Source organism: Panthera onca, chromosome X (assembly GCF_046562875.1).
Source record: "Panthera onca isolate mPanOnc1 chromosome X, mPanOnc1 haplotype 2, whole genome shotgun sequence".
In the NCBI taxonomy this organism is placed as follows: domain Eukaryota; kingdom Metazoa; phylum Chordata; class Mammalia; order Carnivora; family Felidae; genus Panthera; species Panthera onca.
The window spans coordinates 55957140-55979186 of NC_138357.1; the positions used below are offsets into that span (position 1 = coordinate 55957140).

Sequence of the window (22047 nt, forward strand, 5' to 3'; positions counted from 1 at the left end):
CAATTCAAGATCTTAGCAACCTTTAATATGTTACCTTGCTCTCATATACAAGTGATCAGGAAGGCAGAAAGATTCAGAAAGATTGGACTCTGTAATTCTGGAATCGGGCGCCCTGAACACTCAGGACAGTGAATGATAAAGAAGACAAAGACTTGCCCTATTACAAGACTAACCAAAGTTTTAATAATAAAAAGTCATGACGTAAAATGTGGCAACTTCTCGAGGGTAAAAATGAACTTGTTGGCCTAAAAAAGTGCTTCTCAAATTTAATGTGCTCACAGGCCACTTGAGGATCCTGTTAAAATGCCAATTCTGATTCAGGAGGTCTAGGGTGGGGCTAAAATTCAGAATTTCTAAATAGATCTCAAGTAATGCTGATGCTGCTGGTCACAGGACTATACTTGAGTAGCAGAGGACTGCAGAATATTTAATTAAATGTTCATTTTAGACAAGTATTTTCCATATGATGAAGGGAAAGTACCAACACAGGCCTTTTACTACTGACTACTAGGATGCCCTGGTCATTGACAATGCTTGGGGTCACATCTCTGAAGTGTTGTATCACATGAGCTGGGAGTAAAGAGCATCAATGTTTAGATTTGCTCACTTATTGTTTAATGCAACAACACCAACTGTGCTTTTAGGAGTTGACATACTGGCCACATAATTCCACTGACATCCCTCCAGGTCCCATCTTTCTACAGTATTTAGATAACTCCATCCATCATGACCACCGACAGCATACATTGGTCCTTCAAGTGTGGCTACACCTAGGAGATAAAAAAGCATGAGGGTTCACTTAGATATACCAAACAAAATGGATATTATTCATTTTGAAAGCTAAAAATTGTTTTTGTTTCTTAAATGACTTTGTGTGTGCATTAATAATTTACTAATCTTGATATGAAATTAAAAATGACCTCTTAACCCTAGGGAACTTTCAGGCATAATCTCTGTATCATGGAAGGTTATCATTGTTGTAATACTGAAGTTAAAAGAGGTAGTAGAACACACCATTTCTAAGGATGCAATAGAAAAAGGAAACTAATTTTTTTTTCTGGCATAATTTCAACATCATCTTTTAAATTGTAAGTGATAGATGAGATTGAGATATCTGTACTGAATCTTAGATAATTCTTAGAATTGTAGACTGTGTCATGTCTTTCTATTCCCTGCTTTTTATTACAGTTATTAAAAAATTCCCATGAAATAACCCAATAAGCAGGGATTTCTGAGGTTTAGTTAGAAATTAGTTCCATTAGATACTATGAATAGTCCCTATCTAACTACTTCTCTGGGAATTCACACAATTGGCCTTTTCCCCCATCTTCTTCACCATCCCAATCAGCACCTCAGGGGTATAACTTAATTACTTTTACTTTCTTAGTAATATCAATTAGATTTTAAAAAATTGCTTCAATTTCTCTGTAAGATATGTTTTCTAAGATATGTCTAGGAATCAGACTGACACAGTTGAGCTGAATAATTACACAGTCTATAATTTGAATAGACAATTTGCTGAACAATTTTGGAAAAAAACAATACCATTTCTGAATTCCACTTTTTAGCTGTTGAAGTCAGTTATTAAAAACGAACAAAGGCAATAATTTTTTTTTAAACAAACTCTATGATATTGAGAATTTATAGAGTCTAGAATGAAGAAAGATGTACCATGACAAAGATGCAGGAGAATCAAAGCTTCCAGACTATTTCAGAAGTCTCCACTCCATCTTTCTTAAACTTCTTGGAATCTCTGGCTTAAGTATAACTTAGAGTTGCTCTCAACTGAAGCAGTTTTTCTAAACATCCCTGCCTTGAACCTGCATCCCAAAGCTTTTTCTGAAATACAGACTTGCCTCTTATGGGAAGGGACAGGATTCATCAAATTAGAAGCACAATGACTCTCCATAGTCAAGTTTTTTTTTTTTTTTCTAAATTGAGTGTAGAAGAAAACTTCCTATTGTAGTTTTATGTTCCTCAATGATGTATTCCTTCTAAAACTTTTTATGTTTAAAAATACTGGTTGAAGGGACACAGGGTTAGCAAGTATGACATCTGAAAAAAGAAAAAAAAAGTTTCACAGGTTTGTATCATTTGCTTAAGCTTTTCAGCATTTTGGAGAGATTTTGACTAAGGGTTTGACTAAATCTCAATAATATGCACTTGTGATGAATGCTGTGTGATGTATGGAATTGTTGAATCACCAAACAGTACACCTGAAACTAATATATGTTAGTATGGGATTGTACACCTGAAACTAACACTGTATGTTAACTATACTGGGATTAAAGTAAAAAAAAAAAATAAAATAAAACTCCAATAGTGCGCAGCTGAATTTAACTTTTAAAAAGCTCTACCAAGGATGCATTCCTTAGAAACTATATAACATTAAGCTCTTACCTAAGCCATGCCTATGTGTTGACATGGGAGGCATCACAGTCCAGATTTTGCCAACTGGATTAAAACATTCCACAGTATTCAAAGTTTTTAAACCATCTCTTCCTCACACGACATAGAGCTTATTATCAATAACTGCAACTCCAAACTGAAGCCTACAGCCACTCATGGTGCCAATATGTAGCCAGCTGTTCGTTCTGAGGTCATATTTTTCAATTGTGGTGGTATATTTTAAAGGGATATTATTTTTTTATTTTTTATTTATTTATTTTTTCAATATATGAAATTTATTGTCAAATTGGTTTCCATACAACACCCAGTGCTCATCCCAAAAGGTGCCCTCCTCAATACCCATCATCACCCTCCCCTCCCTCCCACCCCCCCATCAACCCATCAGTTTGTTCTCAGTTTTTAAGAGTCTCTTATGCTTTGGCTCTCTCCCACTCTAACCTCTTTTTTTTTCCTTCCCCTTCTCCATGGGTTTTTAAAGGGATATTAAACAGTGGAAAAATTGCTTGTATAAAAAAATTTAGTTGTTATCATTCACATTATATTTATGTACCTATAATTTATAGCATAGAATCAGTGATTGCAACTCAAATTAAAGTAAGTAGTCCAGATGATTCTCTAACCTGGCAGACAAGGCAAGGTAATATTTTGCTACAAGCAGATCCAAATGGAAGAGTCAGAATAAAACAGCTTATTTAATATATATGGCTTGTATATTCATAATGGATTCTTTGGCTATGTTATGCTATTAGTAATACTAATACAGGTGTCAAACATGATAATTTACAAAAAAAAATTATCTTGTAATCTATTACTGACTCTTTATACATCCATTATGATTTTAAATACCTATGCCCATTCAATATATTGATTATGCTTTTTTATTTTATTCAGTTTTGTGTGTGTGTGTGTGTCTGCGTGTCTGTGTTGATTTAAAATATGAGTGACTAAAGAAACAGGAGTGAAAGTTTCTTTTAAATGGGCCTTTGGGGGCACATGGGTTGCTCAGTCAGTTAAGTGCCTGACTCTTGATTTTGGCTCAGGTCATGATCTCAGGGTTGTGGGATCAAGCCCTGCATTGGGCTCTGTTCTGGGCATGGAGCCTGCTTGGAATTCTCTTTCTCTACTTCTGGCCCTTTCTCTCTCTCTCTCTCTCTCTCTCTCTCTCTCTCTCTCTCAAAAATAAATAAATGGGCCTTTGGTATTTTTTCGATTATTTATTTATTTTGAAATAGAGAGAGAGAGAGAATGGGAGGGGAAGAAAGAGGGAGACAGAGAGAATCCCAAGCAGCCTCTGCACCGTCAGTGCAGAGCCTGATGCAGGACTTGAACTCATGAAGCATGAGGTCATGACCAGAGCTGAAACCCAGAGTCAGACGCTTAACTGACTGAGCCACCCAGGTGCCTCCAATTCATACAATTTTACATGATGTTAAAATTAAGGATTATAATTTAAAATAGATTAGGCTTACTTATTATTTATTTATTATTATATTTAAGAATGTAATTCTGAGATACTACCTATTTTATGTGTTAATAAAATTTCATTTTCTATTCAACTGCTAAAATGTCAGTTTTACTACCATAGCATACTGCCACTATTGCCATAGTAAATCATCACTACTTCATACTTCATTGAAAATTTTTGCATCCATGTTCATCATGGATATTGGCCTCTAGTTCTCTTTTTTAGCAAAGTATTTTTCTTGGTTTGGTATCAGGGCAATGCCAGCCTCATACAATGAATTTTGAAGTTTTCCTTATTTTTTTAATTATTATTTTTATTTTTTTGTAATATTTTGAGAAGAATCAGCATTAACTCTTCTTTAAATGTTTGGTAGAATTCGCCCATGAAGTTGTCCAGCCCTGGACTTCTGCTTACTGGGAGCCTTTTTTTTTTAAATTTTTTTAAATTTATTTTTGAGACAGAGAGAGACAGAGCATGAGTGGCAGAGGGGCAGAGAGAGAGGGAGACACAGAATCTGATGCAGGCTCCAGGCTCTGAGTTGTCAGCACAGAGCCCGACGCGGGGCTTGAACTCACAAACCAAGAGATCATGACCTGAGCTGAAGTTGGAGGCTTAACCGACTCAGACACCCAGGCGCCCCTGCATACTTGGAGCCTTTTGATTCTGATTCAGTTTCCTCGCTGGTTATTAGTCTGTTCAAGTTTTCTATTTCTTCTTGTTTCAATTTTTGTAGTTTATATGTTTCTAGGATTTTTTTCATTTTTTCCAGATTGTCCAATTTGTTGGCATATAGTTTTTCATAATTGTTTGTATTTCTGTGGTGTTGGTTGTTATTTATCATCTCTCAATAGTTACTTGATTTCTTTGGGTCCCTTTCCTTTTCTTTTTGACAAATCTAGCTAGAGTTTTTTTAATTTTGTTATTCTTTTCAAAGAAACAGTTTCTGGTTTTATTGATCTATTTTATTGACTTTTATTTTCTATATCATTTATTTCTGCCCTAATCTTTATTTTTTTTTTCCTTTCCTGGATTAAGGCTTCATTTGTTGTTCTTTTTGTAGCTCCTTTAAGTACATAATAAATTGTCCATTTCTTTAAGCAATGCTTTTTACCAGTTATTCAAAAGAGCTGCTGCTATATTTTAGTAAAATTTGATTTTGCACAAAAAGGAAGTTTCTGATTAATTACCAAGGTTTGAAATAAAGAATTATTATTCACACATATAGTGTACCTACACAGATTTTGACAGATTTAGGGAATTTCATTCCAAATATATAGAACCAACCACAGGAATAAGCAAAAAACACTTTTCAGTTTTTATTCTACTGAGTGATTTTTGGAGAAAATATAATTCATTACTTATGATGAAAATGCTTACATCTGAAGTGTATCCACTGGCCAATTATAATGCTATGGTATGAGATCATATCAATCCAAAATTTAAGCAAAGTATATTGTATCTACGTCTGCTTCTGAAAGTTTTTCTATGTATATTGGATTAGTGAAGACCATGTATTTCTTTTCTGTAATTTTAGATCTTTTCTGATGAATAGTGCACTGTAAGCCTTTATGTCTCAGAAGTTTGAATTTTCACAAGAAAAACTTGTATGTGTAGATACTCATTATCCATTCTCCTTAATCCCTCCATCTTTCACTGATAAGGTGGATTTGGCTGATTTCTGATTTATAGATCAGCAATTGCTCAATTGACTACATTTACTACTGAGAGGGCAAATACCACCTAGAAAAATATATTTTCTACACTAAGTATCTCTGGATGAAACTGTTAAAACTGGAATATCTACAATTGCACATCAACTTTCACTCTGTCAACCAGTCCATTTTCTCTGAATGTTTTCATATCTTTCTACTTCCTCATTCCAATCTTCCCAAATCTGTCTTCCTATCCACTTCTTCCTATTCCAACTTTTTATTTCAAACTCTTTTCATTATTGGAATTTACCAATAAGCCAATTTAGATTAGGAAACAAAGGTTACATTCCTCTACTTAAGATTATGAAGCTATTAATAGTCAAGTCATTAGTCAGGAAATTGTGCAAAGCTACATTTACCAAGTGCATACAGAAAGTTTATAATGAAAGAATGTAGAAGTCTGTTTAATACCAAGTTAATTTTTTCTGGGCATTACATTAAATATAGAAAATTTATATGCCCTACATCTCTTATTTTTATCTATGAAAATATACTACTGATAGTTCTGTATCTTGAACTCTGAAGATTTCTTACAGCCCATTTACATACCTCCACTATTGCTTCAAATAATCAAAATGTTAGTTGGCTTACTATGCCAGCTCTATACTTGTTTGATAGAAAAACAAATTGGATTTTTTTTTTTTTTTTACTGATGTCTCCCCTTAGGGCTCATTTTATAATGTTTCTGTGTATATAGATCTTCCCTAAAACGTTGCAAATATTGTTTCTCAATTAATTTCTAAGTTCCTATTCAACCCTTATTTATGATCTGGTCAAGAGGAAACAAAACCAACCTAATTTTGTAGTATTGTTGGGAACATGTTAGTTCCTGTAATTGTGAACATATCTAATTTAGTGACTTTTCTCCATCTAGTTCTAAAATGATCTAAAAACAACTATATTAGCCTTTAATTTGCTCCATGACGTACTGCCTGTCAGAATTCATTGTCTTTAATAAATGGAACATTACTGAATACTTTTACATACAAAAGCCCAAAGTTTGCCATTTGACCATTTTTACATTGTGATTCTGTGATCATACTTACAACTTTCTGATGGTTGTTTTAATATACATGGTAAGAATTTTACTTAACCCCAGCCACTTGTGTGATACCTATATTTGGCAACTAATTCCAAGTTAACTGTGTGAGTCAAAAAGAAAATTAAAGATTCAAGAAGTACTGCATTTCCTAGACATCATAAGGTGATGATTAAGAAAAAATCTTTAAAAAATGAAATAACACACTATAAGGAAAGCATGTACATTTAAATTATTTTTATAGCTTTAAAATAATGGAAATATAATATTGACTTACTTAAATGTTACCCCTTTAATTTTTTTGCTATATTTAGGTGTTTTCATACTTTTCTTTCTTTCTTTTCTTTTTCTCCCTAAGTGTTCACCTTGGCTTTTCAATAGATTCTAAGACCCACAAGGGGAGGGGTCAGTTTTGTTGTTGTTGATCTTTCTTCTAAAATAGTGGCAATATAGCAAAAAGTAAGATATAATTTGAGTAAGAATTCCACTTTCAGTTTTTCTACTTGCTTGTCCTTGGGTTGGCTATCTAACCTTAAGAGCCTCAGTTTCTTCATCTGAAAAATTACAATGCTATCCTGTAGCATTGTGAGAATTAGAAATTATGTTTACAAATGCCAATCAAGTACTCAAAAATAGTAGTTTTTACTATTATTGTAGTTGTCTGCAATTTCCCATAGGACTTTTTATGTCTCCAAACACTAGGTACCCATGGAGTCTCAAAATCATGGCCTTAGTTCCTTCCATATCAAATTGTGGTAATAGAATCAAGGAGATTATAGGTTCACATTTCAGTCATTCTTAAAAAGTGATAAGGAACTGTTGATACTTATTACCATTTTTGTAACATATTCATTTTGTAACAAACTTATAACATAAACTTTGTAAGTTAAACAAGAAGCTGAAAAAGTAACAAAAATAGGGAAGAAACACATAAAAAAAAAACAGACAAAAAGAGCACAAAATGTTCAATTTTTCCCTTTGCAGTTTAGGCTATTAAAAATAGAAACTAAGTATAATTATGCTTGCATTTTGTTTTTAGTTCCCTTTAAATTTAAATATCAAACTAGACACCTCATAGAGTGCTGTTAATATTCATTTTGTTCAAAAAATGGGAAAAAATCAAGTTACCAAATTTGCAATTAATTATAGTACCTCACTGTTATTGTTATTTTCTGAAGAGCACTAGTTCTGTGAAGCTATTTTGCTACTTCGTAAATAATTGCATTTACAAGCTCTCGTTTTATAAGTTTATGATTAATTGTCATAGTTCTTATACTGTCTTTCAATTTCCACTTACATTTTTCAAAATAAATAATTGGTTTCCAGTAGCACAGAATTTTGACTTTTGCATTATTTTTCTACAAGGTACAAAATAACATTTCTATGCACGATTTAGCAGATTTTAAGTAGGTTGGTTTTAATTTCTACACAGCTAAGTATTAATTACAAAATCCTTCCCTAGGTGTTTTGGAAACATGGGTATACTAAGAAATCAAGTAAAAAAGGCGGAGATGTAGATAAATAGGTTCTTGGAGGAATCAGGGAAAACATCAAGGCTTCAGAAACTTTTCCTTAGTTCCTTTGATAAAATTCTTATGTAAAATCATTACTCCAAGTTTAAATTGCTAATCTTGTTATCAATGTTAACAGCATTCCAATCAGTCTTAAGGGTTAACTTACTTTAAACTTATGCACTCCTTGTTTGTTGACCTAAGTCCCTTGGTTTGTAACAGAACTAACCTACATTCCTTAAGATTTTGCAGACCTTTGGCCTTAAGGAATGAAGGACCATAATGCCCCAAAAGATAAGGCCTAACCACTTTTGAAAGCAGCTACCACTGATGCCAGCAAGTCTGTTCAGGATTATGTTGATATGATTACCTGAATACCAGCTTCTCCTGCTGGTGCTTGCTCATAGCCCCCAGTATTTCCAACACCTTCTCCTTAAAACACTCTGGTTTCATTTAGACTGGGACTATCATCTTTGGAACATTAGTCCACCATCTTCTCAAGTTGCTGGCATTCTGAATAAAGCACCTTTCCTTTCCCATCATCACTTATCTCTTGACTACTGATTTTCATGTGGCAAGCAGGTAAACCTGTGTTTGGAACCCATTCTCTGTCCTGTAGCATCAACACTTCAAGATTCTTTGTAACTAGTCTTTGAGCCTCTAACAGGAACTTGACAGCAAGGAGTTAGAGACCCCTCTTCTATTTCTTTCAAAAGACAAATATGCTTTTTATGCAAATTTGCTAAACCTTTCCATTTATTTTCAGGGAAAGTAAGTTTTCCCCGAAAACATCTTACATTGCAAAGGAAATACTCAAATTTAAAAATTACTGCCATAAAATAAAAGCACCTATTAAGGGAGGTTCCGGAAGATGGCGGCGTAGGAGGACGCGGGGCTCACAGCGCGTCCTGCCGATCACTTAGATTCCACCTACACCTGCCTAAAGAACCCAGAAAACCGCCAGAGGATTAGCAGAAGGGAGTCTCCGGAGTCAAGCGCAGACTAGAGGCCCACGGAAGAGGGTAGGAAGGGCGGCGAGGCGGTGCGCGCTACACGGACTGGCAGGAGGGAGCCGGGGCGGAGGGGCGGCTCGCCGGCCAAGCAGAGCCCCCGAGTCTGGCTGGCAAAAGCAGAGGGGCCGGACAGACTGTGTTCCGACAGCAAGCGCGACTTAGCGTCTGGGAGGTCAGAAGTTAACAGCTCTGCTCGGAAAGCGGGAAGGCTGGAGGACAAAGGGAGGGAGAGCTGCTGAGCCCCCGGACGGCAGAGCTCAGCTTGGCGGGGAACAAAGGCGCCAGCGCCATCTCCCCCGCCCATCCCCCAGCCAAAATCCCAAAGGGAACCAGTTCCTGCCAGGGAACTTGCTCGCTCCGCGCAAACACCCAACTCTGTGCTTCTGTGGAGCCAAACCTCCGGCAGCGGATCTGACTCCCTCCCGCTGCCACAGGGCTCCTCCTGAAGTGGATCACCTAAGGAGAAGCGAGCTAAGCCTGCCCCTCCAGCCCCCGTGCACCTTGCCTACCCACCCCAGCTAATACGCCAGATCCCCAGCAACACAAGCCTGGCAGTGTGCAAGTAGCCCAGACGGGACACGCCACCCCACAGTGAATCCCGCCCCTAGGAGAGGGGAAGAGAAGGCACACACCAGTCTGACTGTGGCCCCAGCAGTGGGCTGGGGGCAGACATCGGGTCGGACTGCGGCCCCGCCCACTAACTCCAGTTATACACCACAGCACAGGGGAAGTGCACTGCAGGTCCTCACCACGCCAGGGACTCTCCAAAATGACCAAACGGAAGAATTCCCCTCAGAAGAATCTCCAGGAAATAACAACAGCTAATGAACTGATCAAAAAGGATTTAAATAATATAACAGAAAGTGAATTTAGAATAATAGTCATAAAATTAATCGCTGGGCTTGAAAACAGTATACAGGACAGCAGAGAATCTCTTGCCACAAAGATCGAGGGACTAAGGAACAGTCACGAGGAGTTGAAAAACGCTTTAAACGAATTGCAAAACAAAATGGAATCCACGATGGCTCGGCTTGAAGAGGCAGAGGAGAGAATAGGTGAACTAGAAGATAAAGTTATGGAGAAAGAGGAAGCTGAAAGAAAGAGAGATAAAAAAATCCAGGAGTATGAGGGGAAAATTAGAGAACTAAGTGATACACTAAAAAAAAATAATATACGCATAATTGGTATCCCAGAGGAGGAAGAGAGAGGGAAAGGTGCTGAAGGGGTACTTGAACAAATTATAGCTGAGAACTTCCCTGAACTGGGGAAGGAAAAAGGCATTGAAATCCAAGAGGCACAGAGAACTCCCTTCAGACGTAACTTGAATCGATCTTCTGCACGACATATCATAGTGAAACTGGCAAAATACAAGGATAAAGAGAAAATTCTGAAAGCAGCAAGGGATAAACGTGCCCTCACATATAAAGGGAGACCTATAAGACTCGTGACTGATCTCTCCTTTGAAACTTGGCAGGCCAGAAAGGCTTGGCACGATATCTACAGTGTGCTAAACAGAAAAAATATGCAGCCGAGAATCCTTTATCCAGCAAGTCTGTCATTTAGAATAGAAGGAGAGATAAAGGTCTTCCCAAACAAACAAAAACTGAAGGAATTTGTCACCACGAAACCAGCCCTACAAGAGATCCTAAGGGGGATCCTGTGAGACAAAGTACCAGAGACATCACTACAAGCATAAAACATACAGACATCACAATGACTCTAAACCCATATCTTTCTATAATAACACTGAATGTAAATGGATTAAATGCGCCAACTAAAAGACATAGGGTATCAGAATGGATAAAAAAGCAAGACCCATCTATTTGCTGTCTACAAGAGACTCATTTTAGATCTGAGGACACCTTTAGATTGAGAGTGAGGGGATGGAGAACTATTTATCATGCTCCTGGAAGCCAAAAGAAAGCTGGAGTAGCCATACTTATATCAGACAAACTAGACTTTAAATTAAAGGCTGTAATAAGAGATGAAGAAGGGCATTATATAATAATCACAGGGTCTATCCACCAGGAAGAGCTAACTATTATAAATGTCTATGCGCCAAATACCCGAGCCCCCAGATATATAAAACAATTACTCATAAACATAAGCAACCTTATTGATAAGAATGTGGTCATTGCAGGGGACTTTAACACCCCACTTACAGAAATGGATAGATCATCTAGACACACAGTCAATAAAGAAACAAGGGCCCTGAATGATACATTGGATCAGATGGACTTGACAGATATATTTAGAACTCTGCATCCCAAAGCAACAGAATATACTTTCTTCTCGAGTGCACATGGAACATTCTCCAAGATAGATCATATACTGGGTCACAAAACAGCCCTTCATAAGTTTACAAGAATTGAAATTATACCATGCATACTTTCAGACCACAATGCTATGAAGCTTGAAATCAACCACAGGAAAAAGTCTGGAAAACCTCCAAAAGCATGGAGGTTAAAGAACACCCTACTAACGAATGAGTGGGTCAACCAGGCAAATAGAGAAGAAATTAAAATATATATGGAAACAAACGAAAATGAAAATACAACAATCCAAACGCTTTGGGACGCAGCGAAGGCAGTCCTGAGAGGAAAATACATTGCAATCCAGGCCTATCTCAGGAAACAAGAAAAATCCCAAATACAAAATCTAACAGCACACCTAAAGGAAATAGAAGCAGAACAGCAAAGGCAGCCTAAACCCAGCAGAAGAAGAGAAATAATAAAGATCAGAGCAGAAATAAACAATATAGAATCTAAAAAAACTGTAGAGCAGATCAACGAAACCAAGAGTTGGTTTTTTGAAAAAATAAACAAAATTGACAAACCTCTAGCCAGGCTTCTCAAAAAGAAAAGGGAGATGACCGAAATAGATAAAATCATGAATGAAAATGGAATGATTACAACCAATCCCTCAGAGATACAAACAATTATCAGGGAATACTATGAAAAATTATATGCCAGCAAATTGGACAACCTGGAAGAAATGGACAAATTTCTAAACACCCACACTCTTCCAAAACTCAATCAGGAGGAAATAGAAAGCTTGAACAGACCCATAACCAGCGAAGAAATTGAATCGGTTATCAACAATCTCCCAACAAATAAGAGTCCAGGACCAGATGGCTTCCCAGGGGAGTTCTACCAGACGTTTAAAGCAGAGATAATACCTATCCTTCTCAAGCTATTCCAAGAAATAGAAAGGGAAGGAAAACTTCCAGACTCATTCTATGAAGCCAGTATTACTTTGATTCCTAAACCAGACAGAGACCCAGTAAAAAAAGAGAACTACAGGCCAATATCCCTGATGAATATGGATGCAAAAATTCTCAATAAGATACTAGCAAATCGAATTCAAGAGCATATAAAAAGAATTATTCACCATGATCACATGGGATTCATTCCTGGGATGCAGGGCTGGTTCAACATTCGCAAATCGATCAACGTGATACATCACATTAACAAAAAAAAAGAGAAGAACCATATGATCCTGTCAATCGATGCAGAAAAGGCCTTTGACAAAATCCAGCACCCTTTCTTAATAAAAACCCTTGAGAAAGTCGGGATAGAAGGAACATACTTAAAGATCATAAAGGCCATTTATGAAAAGCCCACAGCTAACATCATCCTCAACGGGGAAAAACTGAGAGCTTTTTCCCTGAGATCAGGAACACGACAGGGATGCCCACTGTCACCGCTCTTGTTTAACATAGTGATGGAAGTTCTAGCATCAGCAATCAGACAACAAAAGGAAATCAAAGGCATCAAAATTGGCAAAGATGAAGTCAAGCTTTCGCTTTTTGCAGATGACATGATATTATACATGGAAAATCCGATAGACTCCACCAAAAGTCTGCTAGAACTGATCCATGAATTCAGCAAAGTTGCAGGATACAAAATCAATGTGCAGAAATCAGTTGCATTCTTATACACTAACAATGAAGCAACAGAAAGACAAATGAAGAAACTGATCCCATTCACAATTGCACCAAGAAGCATAAAATACCTAGGAATAAATCTAACCAAAGATGTAAAAGATCTGTATGCTGAAAACTATAGAAAGCTTATGCAGGTAATTGAAGAAGATATAAAGAAATGGAAAGACATTCCCTGCTCATGGATTGGAAGAATAAATATTGTCAAAATGTCAATACTACCCAAAGCTATCTACACATTCAATGCAATCCCAATCAAAATGGCACCAGCATTCTTCTCGAAACTAGAACAAGCAATCCTAAAATTCATATGGAACCACAAAAGGCCCCGAATAGCCAAAGTAATTTTGAAGAAGAAGACCAAAGCAGGAGGCATCACAATCCCAGACTTTAGCCTCTACTCCAAAGCTGTCATCATCAAGACAGCATGGTATTGGCATAAAAACAGACACATAGACCAATGGAATAGGTTAGAAACCCCAGAACTAGACCCACAAACGTATGGCCAACTCATCTTTGACAAAGCAGGAAAGAACATCCAATGGAAAAAAGACAGTCTCTTTAACAAATGGTGCTGGGAGAACTGGACAGCAACATGCAGAAGGTTGAAACTAGACCACTTTCTCACACCATTCATAAAAATAAACTCAAAATGGATAAAGGACCTGAATGTGAGACAGGAAACCATCAAAACCTTAGAGGAGAAAGCAGGAAAAGACCTCTCTGACCTCAGCCGTAGCAATCTCTTACTCGGCACATCCCCAAAGGCAAGGGAGTTAAAAGCAAAAGTGAATTACTGGGACCTTATGAAGATAAAAAGCTTCTGCACAGCAAAGGAAACAACCAACAAAACTAAAAGGCAACCAACGGAATGGGAAAAGATATTTGCAAATGACACAACGGACAAAGGGCTAGTATCCAAAATCTATAAAGAGCTCATCAAACTCCACACCCGAAAAACAAATAACCCAGTGAAGAAATGGGCAGAAAACATGAATAGACACTTGTCTAAAGAAGACATCCGGATGGCCAACAGGCACATGAAAAGATGTTCAACGTCGCTCCTTATCAGGGAAATACAAATCAAAACCACACTCAGATATCACCTCACGCCAGTCAGAGTGGCCAAAATGAAGAAATCAGGAGACTATAGATGCTGGAGAGGATGTGGAGAAACGGGAACCCTCTTGCACTGTTGGTGGGAATGCAAATTGGTGCAGCCGCTCTGGAAAGCAGTGTGGAGGTTCCTCAGAAAATTAAAAATAGACCTACCCTATGACCCAGCAATAGCACTGCTAGGAATTTACCCAAGGGATACAGGAGTACTGATGCATAGGGGCACCTGTACCCCAATGTTTATAGTGGCACTCTCAACAATAGCCAAATTATGGAAAGAGCCTAAATGTCCATCAACTGATGAATGGATAAAGAAATTGTGGTTTATATACACAATGGAATACTACGTGGCAATGAGAAAAAATGAAATATGGCCTTTTGTAGCAACATGGATGGAACTGGAGAGTGTGATGCTAAGTGAAATAAGCCATACAGAGAAAGACAGATACCATATGGGTTCACTCTTATGTGGATCCTGAGAAACATAACAGAAACCCATGGGGGAGGGGAAGGAGAAAAAAAAAAAAAAAAAAAAAAAAAAGAGGCTAGAGTGGGAGAGAGCCAAAGCATAAGAGACTGTTAAAAACTGAGAACAAACTGAGGGTTGATGGGGGGTGGGAGGGAGGGCAGGGTGGGTGATGGGTATTGAGGAGGGCACCTTTTGGGATGAGCACTGGGTGTTGTATGGAAACCAATTTGACAGTAAATTTCATATATTAAAAAAAAAAAAAGCACGTATTAAGAGCTTTGCTAACACTAATTAAAGGATTATATCCTATTAAGGTAAGGTAAAAAATTGCAAAAGTACATGAAGTGTGCTGTTATGAAAATTAGCTTTAGATGCACACATTTAAATATGGCTTTAATGCCACCTTCATAATTTGCGGGGTGTTGAGAATATATCTTCCTTTTTGAATGATACTTTCTAAGCCATTCCTGTTACATTTCATAGCATCCATGCCTCCCACAGCATAAAGTGCCCCCACAGTTGATTTTCTAGGCTTTGTCTGAGGACTTTGCATCATAGGTTGTCTCTTGGGTAAGAGATGATACTTCATAACTTCCATTAGGAACTTCTGACACTCAAGATCACCAGTAAACATGGAGCTGTTTTCAAGATCCACCAGTAACTGAAAAGTAATGATGCATGGTATATGAAGTGAAGAAACCATCATTAAAAAGAACATATTTTTGTTTATGTAACTTTGGAGAAAACTTGAGCTAGTTCAAATGTAAAAGTGTTAGTAATTTAAGTTAGTAACATATCTTATTCTTAGTAAATTTTTATGTTCACTTATGATTTCAAATGATTAACGATCTCATGGCAGTAGCTACTGATCTGTTCAGGTTTATTTGACATATTATTCATCTTTTGAATATATAAATATAAAATTTCAAGAAGTTAAAGTGAAAAGATACTCATAAAATGGGTTACTGAAAGCAGGCCAATGTCTACACAAAGCAAGCATCTTCCAGTCTGCTGTATGAAGCAAAATAAGCAGGCACTTTATTGGTAGATTTAGAGAAATTGATACAATCATTCCCAGTTAAAATAAAGTAATATCACCCACAAAGGACTGCATCTTTATCATCAAATGACTTTTGTAAAATATTCTGAAAGCAGGTGCTTTTTATCTATACATGTACATGTGAACATGAGTAAAGTATATGTGTTACTAAGTAGCCAATACATCAGCAATTGTAGATGTTCAATCTTTTCTAATCATCATTACCTGGCAGACAATAAGACCCTCATTGAATGGGATAAAAGCTAAGTAAAATATTTTTCCTGAGATGAGTTGAGAAGTGAAGAGATTGTTTCAGAATTTTACCAAGGGTCATTTATATTGGTTCATTGGAGTTTTGGCTCTACGGTATCATAGAGCATTGAGAGGAATAGCAAGTAGTTTTTGAGATTGGAAATGCTAACCTGACTCCATAAAGCTTCCCTGAACTTTCCTGTTCTGCAGTGGTAAAACCCGGCTCAGTTCTTATCTCACCTGTAATCTCTGATGGATCACTTTTATTTAGCTGGTGAGACCCCAGACATTTCCTTAATCCATATGCTGCTGAAAATCAGTTTGAAAACTGAACTATGTAATTTCTTTTCAAAATATTCTTCAGAGATTTACCAACATTTTATTTATATATTTAATTTTTAGAATATGTGTTTAAGTCACTATTAAAATTGTTTTGGAAGGACTATATTCTGTATGCCATTACCAACTACTACCATCATTTGGAAAAGTTCACAATAGTATACATTTTAGGCATCAGACATACTCAGGGGTGGGAGGCCAAAAACCATTGGTTATGTGTTAGGGCTGGAAATTTCTCCTCATTCCAATAAAGAGAAGTCCAAACTAAGCAGTTTGCTGAAAGAACACCATATAGACAAAGCAGTGTAAAGTTAAGGGGCTCTGATCCTTTATATCAAGTCATGTCAATTTTTTGCATATCTAAGAATCATCTGGAGAACTTATTAAAATAAAGATTCCTTGGCTTCACTCTCATAACTTGTTTCAGTAGATCTGTAGTGAGGGCCTGAGAAACTGAGTTTCTAACAAGCTCTCAAGCAATGCTATGCTGCTAGTTCAGGGACACTTTGAGCATTACTGCCTTAGAGAATCTGATAAATATTATAGATCCTCTCATCAGAGTAACACATATAAGTGTACACCCATTCACACAAACATAACATTCCCAATGATTCTGAACCTTGGGTCTAAAATTATATGTATATCTTGGGGCATCTGGGTGGCTTAGTCAGTTAAGCATCCGACTTCGTCTCAGGTCATAATCTCGTGGTTTGTGAGTTCGAGCCCTGCATCAGTCTCCGTGCTCACATCTCAGAGCCTGGAGCCCGCTTTGGATTCTGTGTCTACCTCTCTCTCTGCCCCTCCCCTACTCATGTTCTGTCTCTGTCTCGCAAAAATAAACTTTTAAAAAGTTAAAATTACATATATATTTTAACGTTTTTCTTTTTAATGTTACTATTGCTCTGCCCTTTGGATAAATTTGCTATACCCAAAAGGGTAGTCAAAGTTCTTTCATTCCATATGGATAGATTCTCAATAGTAAACATGTAGTTTAATGGATTTAATTAACAGATAAAAGAAAAAAAGTAGAGAAATCATCAGGAAATTAATATTCTATTTTTAATAATAACATTTAAATGTTGAAGTTGATTAATTTTAATTATTAGAAACTACTGATCCACTAAATGTTCCTCTTTCCAATGTGGATGGTATTTTATGACTTTAGTCACAGGCTGTATGATATATGAAATATGCATATGTGCAATATATTCATATGTATGATATATAATTGATATCTTCTATTGATTAATTTGTTAACAGAAAAAATGTGGTTATTACCAATGGTAGAAATATATAGTGAGACTGCACTCCAACCTAACTAAACTTCACTTACTAAAATTCAGTATGAGGTAGGTCAATCCTGAATCATATCCAAAGGTGTTTGTTTTTAGAATCATTTTTACTATAATCCTTCAGCATACATGATGAGGATGCCATTATAATGATGCTGTAGTACATATGAAGATTTTATGATGTACTTTCAATCATAGAAGCTAATTAACCATGTTAGTATTATCCAGACTCTAACTGCTTCTTAGACTCTACTCTGGGATGCTATTATACTGGTTATTATCAGCTTGCCTTGAAGGTGGGCAGGAAAAGAAAAAAAAAAAAAAGAGCCTGGTCATTTTCTCTGCTTCTTACAAGTGCTGTTTGGCGGGAGAGGAAACAAATTAATGAATATGCTAAAATTTAGAGATTAGCTGTAGTTTATTTTAATCTTTGTTTTCTTTCTTCATCAAATATAGTGTGAAATTAAAAGTTGGATATGTCCTTCTAGGAAACAAATACTTTACACTTCAATTAACAGAAATCCTCTGAGTAAGATAAAATTAGATGAATAAGGAATGGATTAAGGCCTAGTGGTATTTTAGAACTATATGTTACCTTGGTAAATTTCCATACCTGTGGTGGAAGTAATGGCAGTCTGATAAAAGAAAGCAACATTACTAGGTCTCCTTGCCTACCCTGCACATCATACCCCACCCACTTCATTAGAGTGTGGAAAATAGTTTCTTCATCAGGCACATTAATGTCATCACTGCACAGAAGTTTTGAAATTTCATTAGCTGGAAGCAGGAGAAATTCTTGGTTCTTTATGACCTCGATGAAGTGTTCCTAGAAAAGAAAGGTCTACTACTGAAACTTTGTACTTTGGAAACTTCTTAAAATAAGCATATGAAGACATTTCACTTTGTTAAAATTCAGAAAAGGCCAGAAAGACAGATATATACATTTGTAACAAATAGATACTATTGTTGCCTGTGACAAAGGGCATGGGAAGACTTCTGAAGCTGAGGAGCCAAGTGTTTACACTAGGAATTATTTATTGAATGGAAGGAAGGACTGTAACTTCTTCACAGGCTGCATGGATAGTGTCTGATTTGATACCAGTGTTTTTCTCTCCCACCTGTTGTAGGTGGCAAAAGCTTATGACTCCAGAAGTGATTGGTGTTCAGTTGGTCTTTAGCCAAAAACCTTAAGAGGAAGGCTGGAAATTTTCAAGGTGGAGGCTACCTTAAAGACCTGGGAGAGGTAGCTCTGGCTGTGCATTTGAGGGGCAACATACTGAATTCCTTTGAGATGAGACAGATTGATGAAAAACTATTTTCTCTTACGGAAAAACATTATCTTTTATTAAACAAGGCAAAGATATATTTTACAATGGATAACAATATACAGATTTAGGACAATCTAAAAGAAACTCCTATGAAGTTTTTTTTTGTTTTTTTTTTGTTTTTTTTTTTTTATGGAGGGGAGTGGGGCTTTCAAATTTTACATATTCCTTTTTTCTCTCTTCTGTTACAGTGTTGCACTTTATCAAGTATCAAATTTCAGGTAGCTGTGCTTCAATTATTTTTCATCAAAACACCAATATATTTTTTCTTAATTATAATGTTGGATATTTTTCTATGACAACACAATGATCATTTTTAACATGTTTCATAGTAAAAATCTCGAACTTTAAATGTGATAAAATATACTTCCAAAATGGAAATAAACATGTCTAGTTGGTAATTTATGTTGCACAACAGATAGATATTCTGAAAGCAGCTTAAAACGGCCCCTAAATTAATTGGGGAGATATTAGATGAAAATCACTCTCTCACAAATCACTCTCTCAGCTCCCCTCAGAGTTTAGTTATTGTGGAACTGAGTTAGCTTAAATATTAAAGTTATTCATACAAAAACCATCATTTGATAGACCCATCAGGAAGCTCTGATGCCATAAATTCCAAGCTAACGTGCCTATTTAAATGAAGGTCCCTCTTGCTACAAAGGCAAACAATTGAGAGAGGATTTCTATTTTTACTGTAGCAGATGTCCCTGGTTGAAAATCCTCTCACCAACAGCAAAATATTGGAAGTAGTACTACAACTAATACATTACACTTATACAGCACATCACACTTTCACAAACATTAAGTAAAAAAAAAATATTGTCATCATCAATGTAATCTTATGGGAGGTGATATTATTCTGATGAGAAAACAGGCTATGTGAATTGTTTGGTCTGTGCAATAAATGGCAAATAAACACTCAAACTTAAGTCTTCAGGTCTCCTCCATTTTGCTCAACACTGCAACTGCCTTTCATAAGTGACATAATTTTTATGAATGATTTGAGAAAGAGATAAAACACTTTAAAAGTAGTGGTTACCTACTACTGGTAGTGGATGTTAACTCTGAGAGCTTATATCATATGTCAATATTATGGAAGACATATCTCATTCTCCTTTCTATCCACTCTCCAATGAAAGAAAAGAAAAACAGAGAATAAGATAAAAACAGAGAGGGTGGCAAACCATAAGAGACTCTTAAATACAGACAACAACTTGAGGGTTGCTGGAGGGGAGGTGGGTGGGGAGATGTGCTAAATGGGTGATGGACATTAAGATGAGTCCATCCTTAATGGTAATGGGCATCCATTAATGGGTAATGTTGGAATGAGCACCTGGTGTTATAGGTAAGTGATGAATCACTGGGTACTATTCCTGATACCAATAATACACTATATGTTAGCCAACTTGAATTTAAATAGATAAATTTAAATGATTTAAAAAAGCAAATAAATGAGAGAGAGAGAGAGAGAGAGAGAGAGAGAGACAGGTTGGCCCAGTATGTAAAATCTACTCAATGGCTAATGTGGATCATAGACAAATCTATAAAATGTGATTATGTATTTGACACAGCTAAGAAATGATTCAAATGGTTTATATGATGATTATATTTATAGTGAGAAATTAGAGTTTATGATAGAATATATTATGGTTCCTGGGTAGCTGCCTGATGACACTACTGAAAATTTTTTGGCAATATAGTAAATTAATGTAAATAAAGAATAAATATATTGGTTTAAAGGATCTACATGCAGTACTGCAATATACAGTATTGTAGAGAAAAATTTAGTTAAGTTTGAAGAGAAATTTAAATTGTTTTATTTTGGAATTATTTTGTTTTTAATTTCAAGGTAAACACTTTCTTCTGTGCACATTCTCGAGTATTCTTTTGTACCTTTGATTTGATATTAATTTTTTAATCAACACTTACTTTGTTGTAAAACTTACTAAAAGAACATAGCATACATGCTGAGTTTTTCATCAATGCAAACTATTTGTATGATTGTGATGGCTAATTTTATATATCAACATGACTTACCCATGGAGTGTCTAAACTTTGGATCAAACATTCTGGGATTGTCTGTGAGGGTGTTTCTGAATGAGGCCGATTCACATTAGGAAGGGCCATCTGTTTTATTTAGTCTATGATTCAAATGTTCGTAATTGGGTCTTAAGAGTTTATTACTTTTAAACATTAAAATTATATTTATAATAATACAGCATTACAAAAACATAATTATAGCAAGACATTTGCCTACTTTGTTTCATTTATAATAGATACTAAAATAACTAAAACTGATTTAATGAGGCAACAGTATTGTGTTTTTATGCACATCCTGATTTAACACTCAGTTTCAGTCTCATAATTTAAAAAGGAAGACAAGTTCATTTTGTGCAACAAAAATAATGTAAGCTGTTTATCAGAAAGTTTTGTCTGTGAGAGTAAGATAACAGACAGGAAATTAATACTTAGCTTAATAATTTAAGTAATTTAACAGGTAGTTTTCATGTTTGGAATTTGTGGTAAGTTTAATCTTTAAACTATATAACTGTTGTTCCTATAGACTATATGGCATTTGTATTTAGGACATATGAATATAAATAGCACAATTAGATAACATATATTAAATATCAGTCCATTATAATATTTTTCTCCCCACAATGCTATTATTTCATAAATATGTTAGAATTTTTTTAATTTTTTTATTTATTATTTTTGAGAAACACAGAAAGAGAGAGAGCAGGGGAGGGCTAGAAAGAGAGGGAAAATCTCAAGCAGGGTCCGTGTTGTCAGTGCAGAGGACATGGGCTCAAATTCATGAAACTGAGATCATGACCTGAGCTGAAATCAAGAGTCGGACGCTCAACCTACTGAACTATCCAAGTTCTCCTGAAAACTCAAATTTTAAACAATGACCAGGGGTGGGAAAAAAGAGGGAGAAAATTTTACCAAGAAAATTTAGAGAATCCAAACATTAGAAAGTTGAAATTTTTAAGGTCTGTATTAAATTCTAACAAAATATTGTTTGTTTGTATCTCAATCCTAAAATTATAATGTTAATTTTATTTTTAGATGTGACTATCTATTGTTTGATTTTATTTACTTGCATTTTTATTTTCA

General features: G+C 35.9%; 1 protein-coding gene across 1 annotated transcript in view; it reads right to left on the reverse strand.

The window, feature by feature from the left end:
* The window catches only part of KLHL4 (kelch like family member 4), a 211112-nt gene that overhangs the window by 26696 nt on the left and 162369 nt on the right, over window positions 1-22047 (reverse strand). Inside the window, 4 exon segments of the mRNA XM_081792634.1 lie at window positions 608-770; window positions 2401-2629; window positions 15156-15338; window positions 18213-18425. Of these exon segments, the coding sequence (XP_081648760.1) occupies window positions 608-770; window positions 2401-2629; window positions 15156-15338; window positions 18213-18425 (788 nt within the window).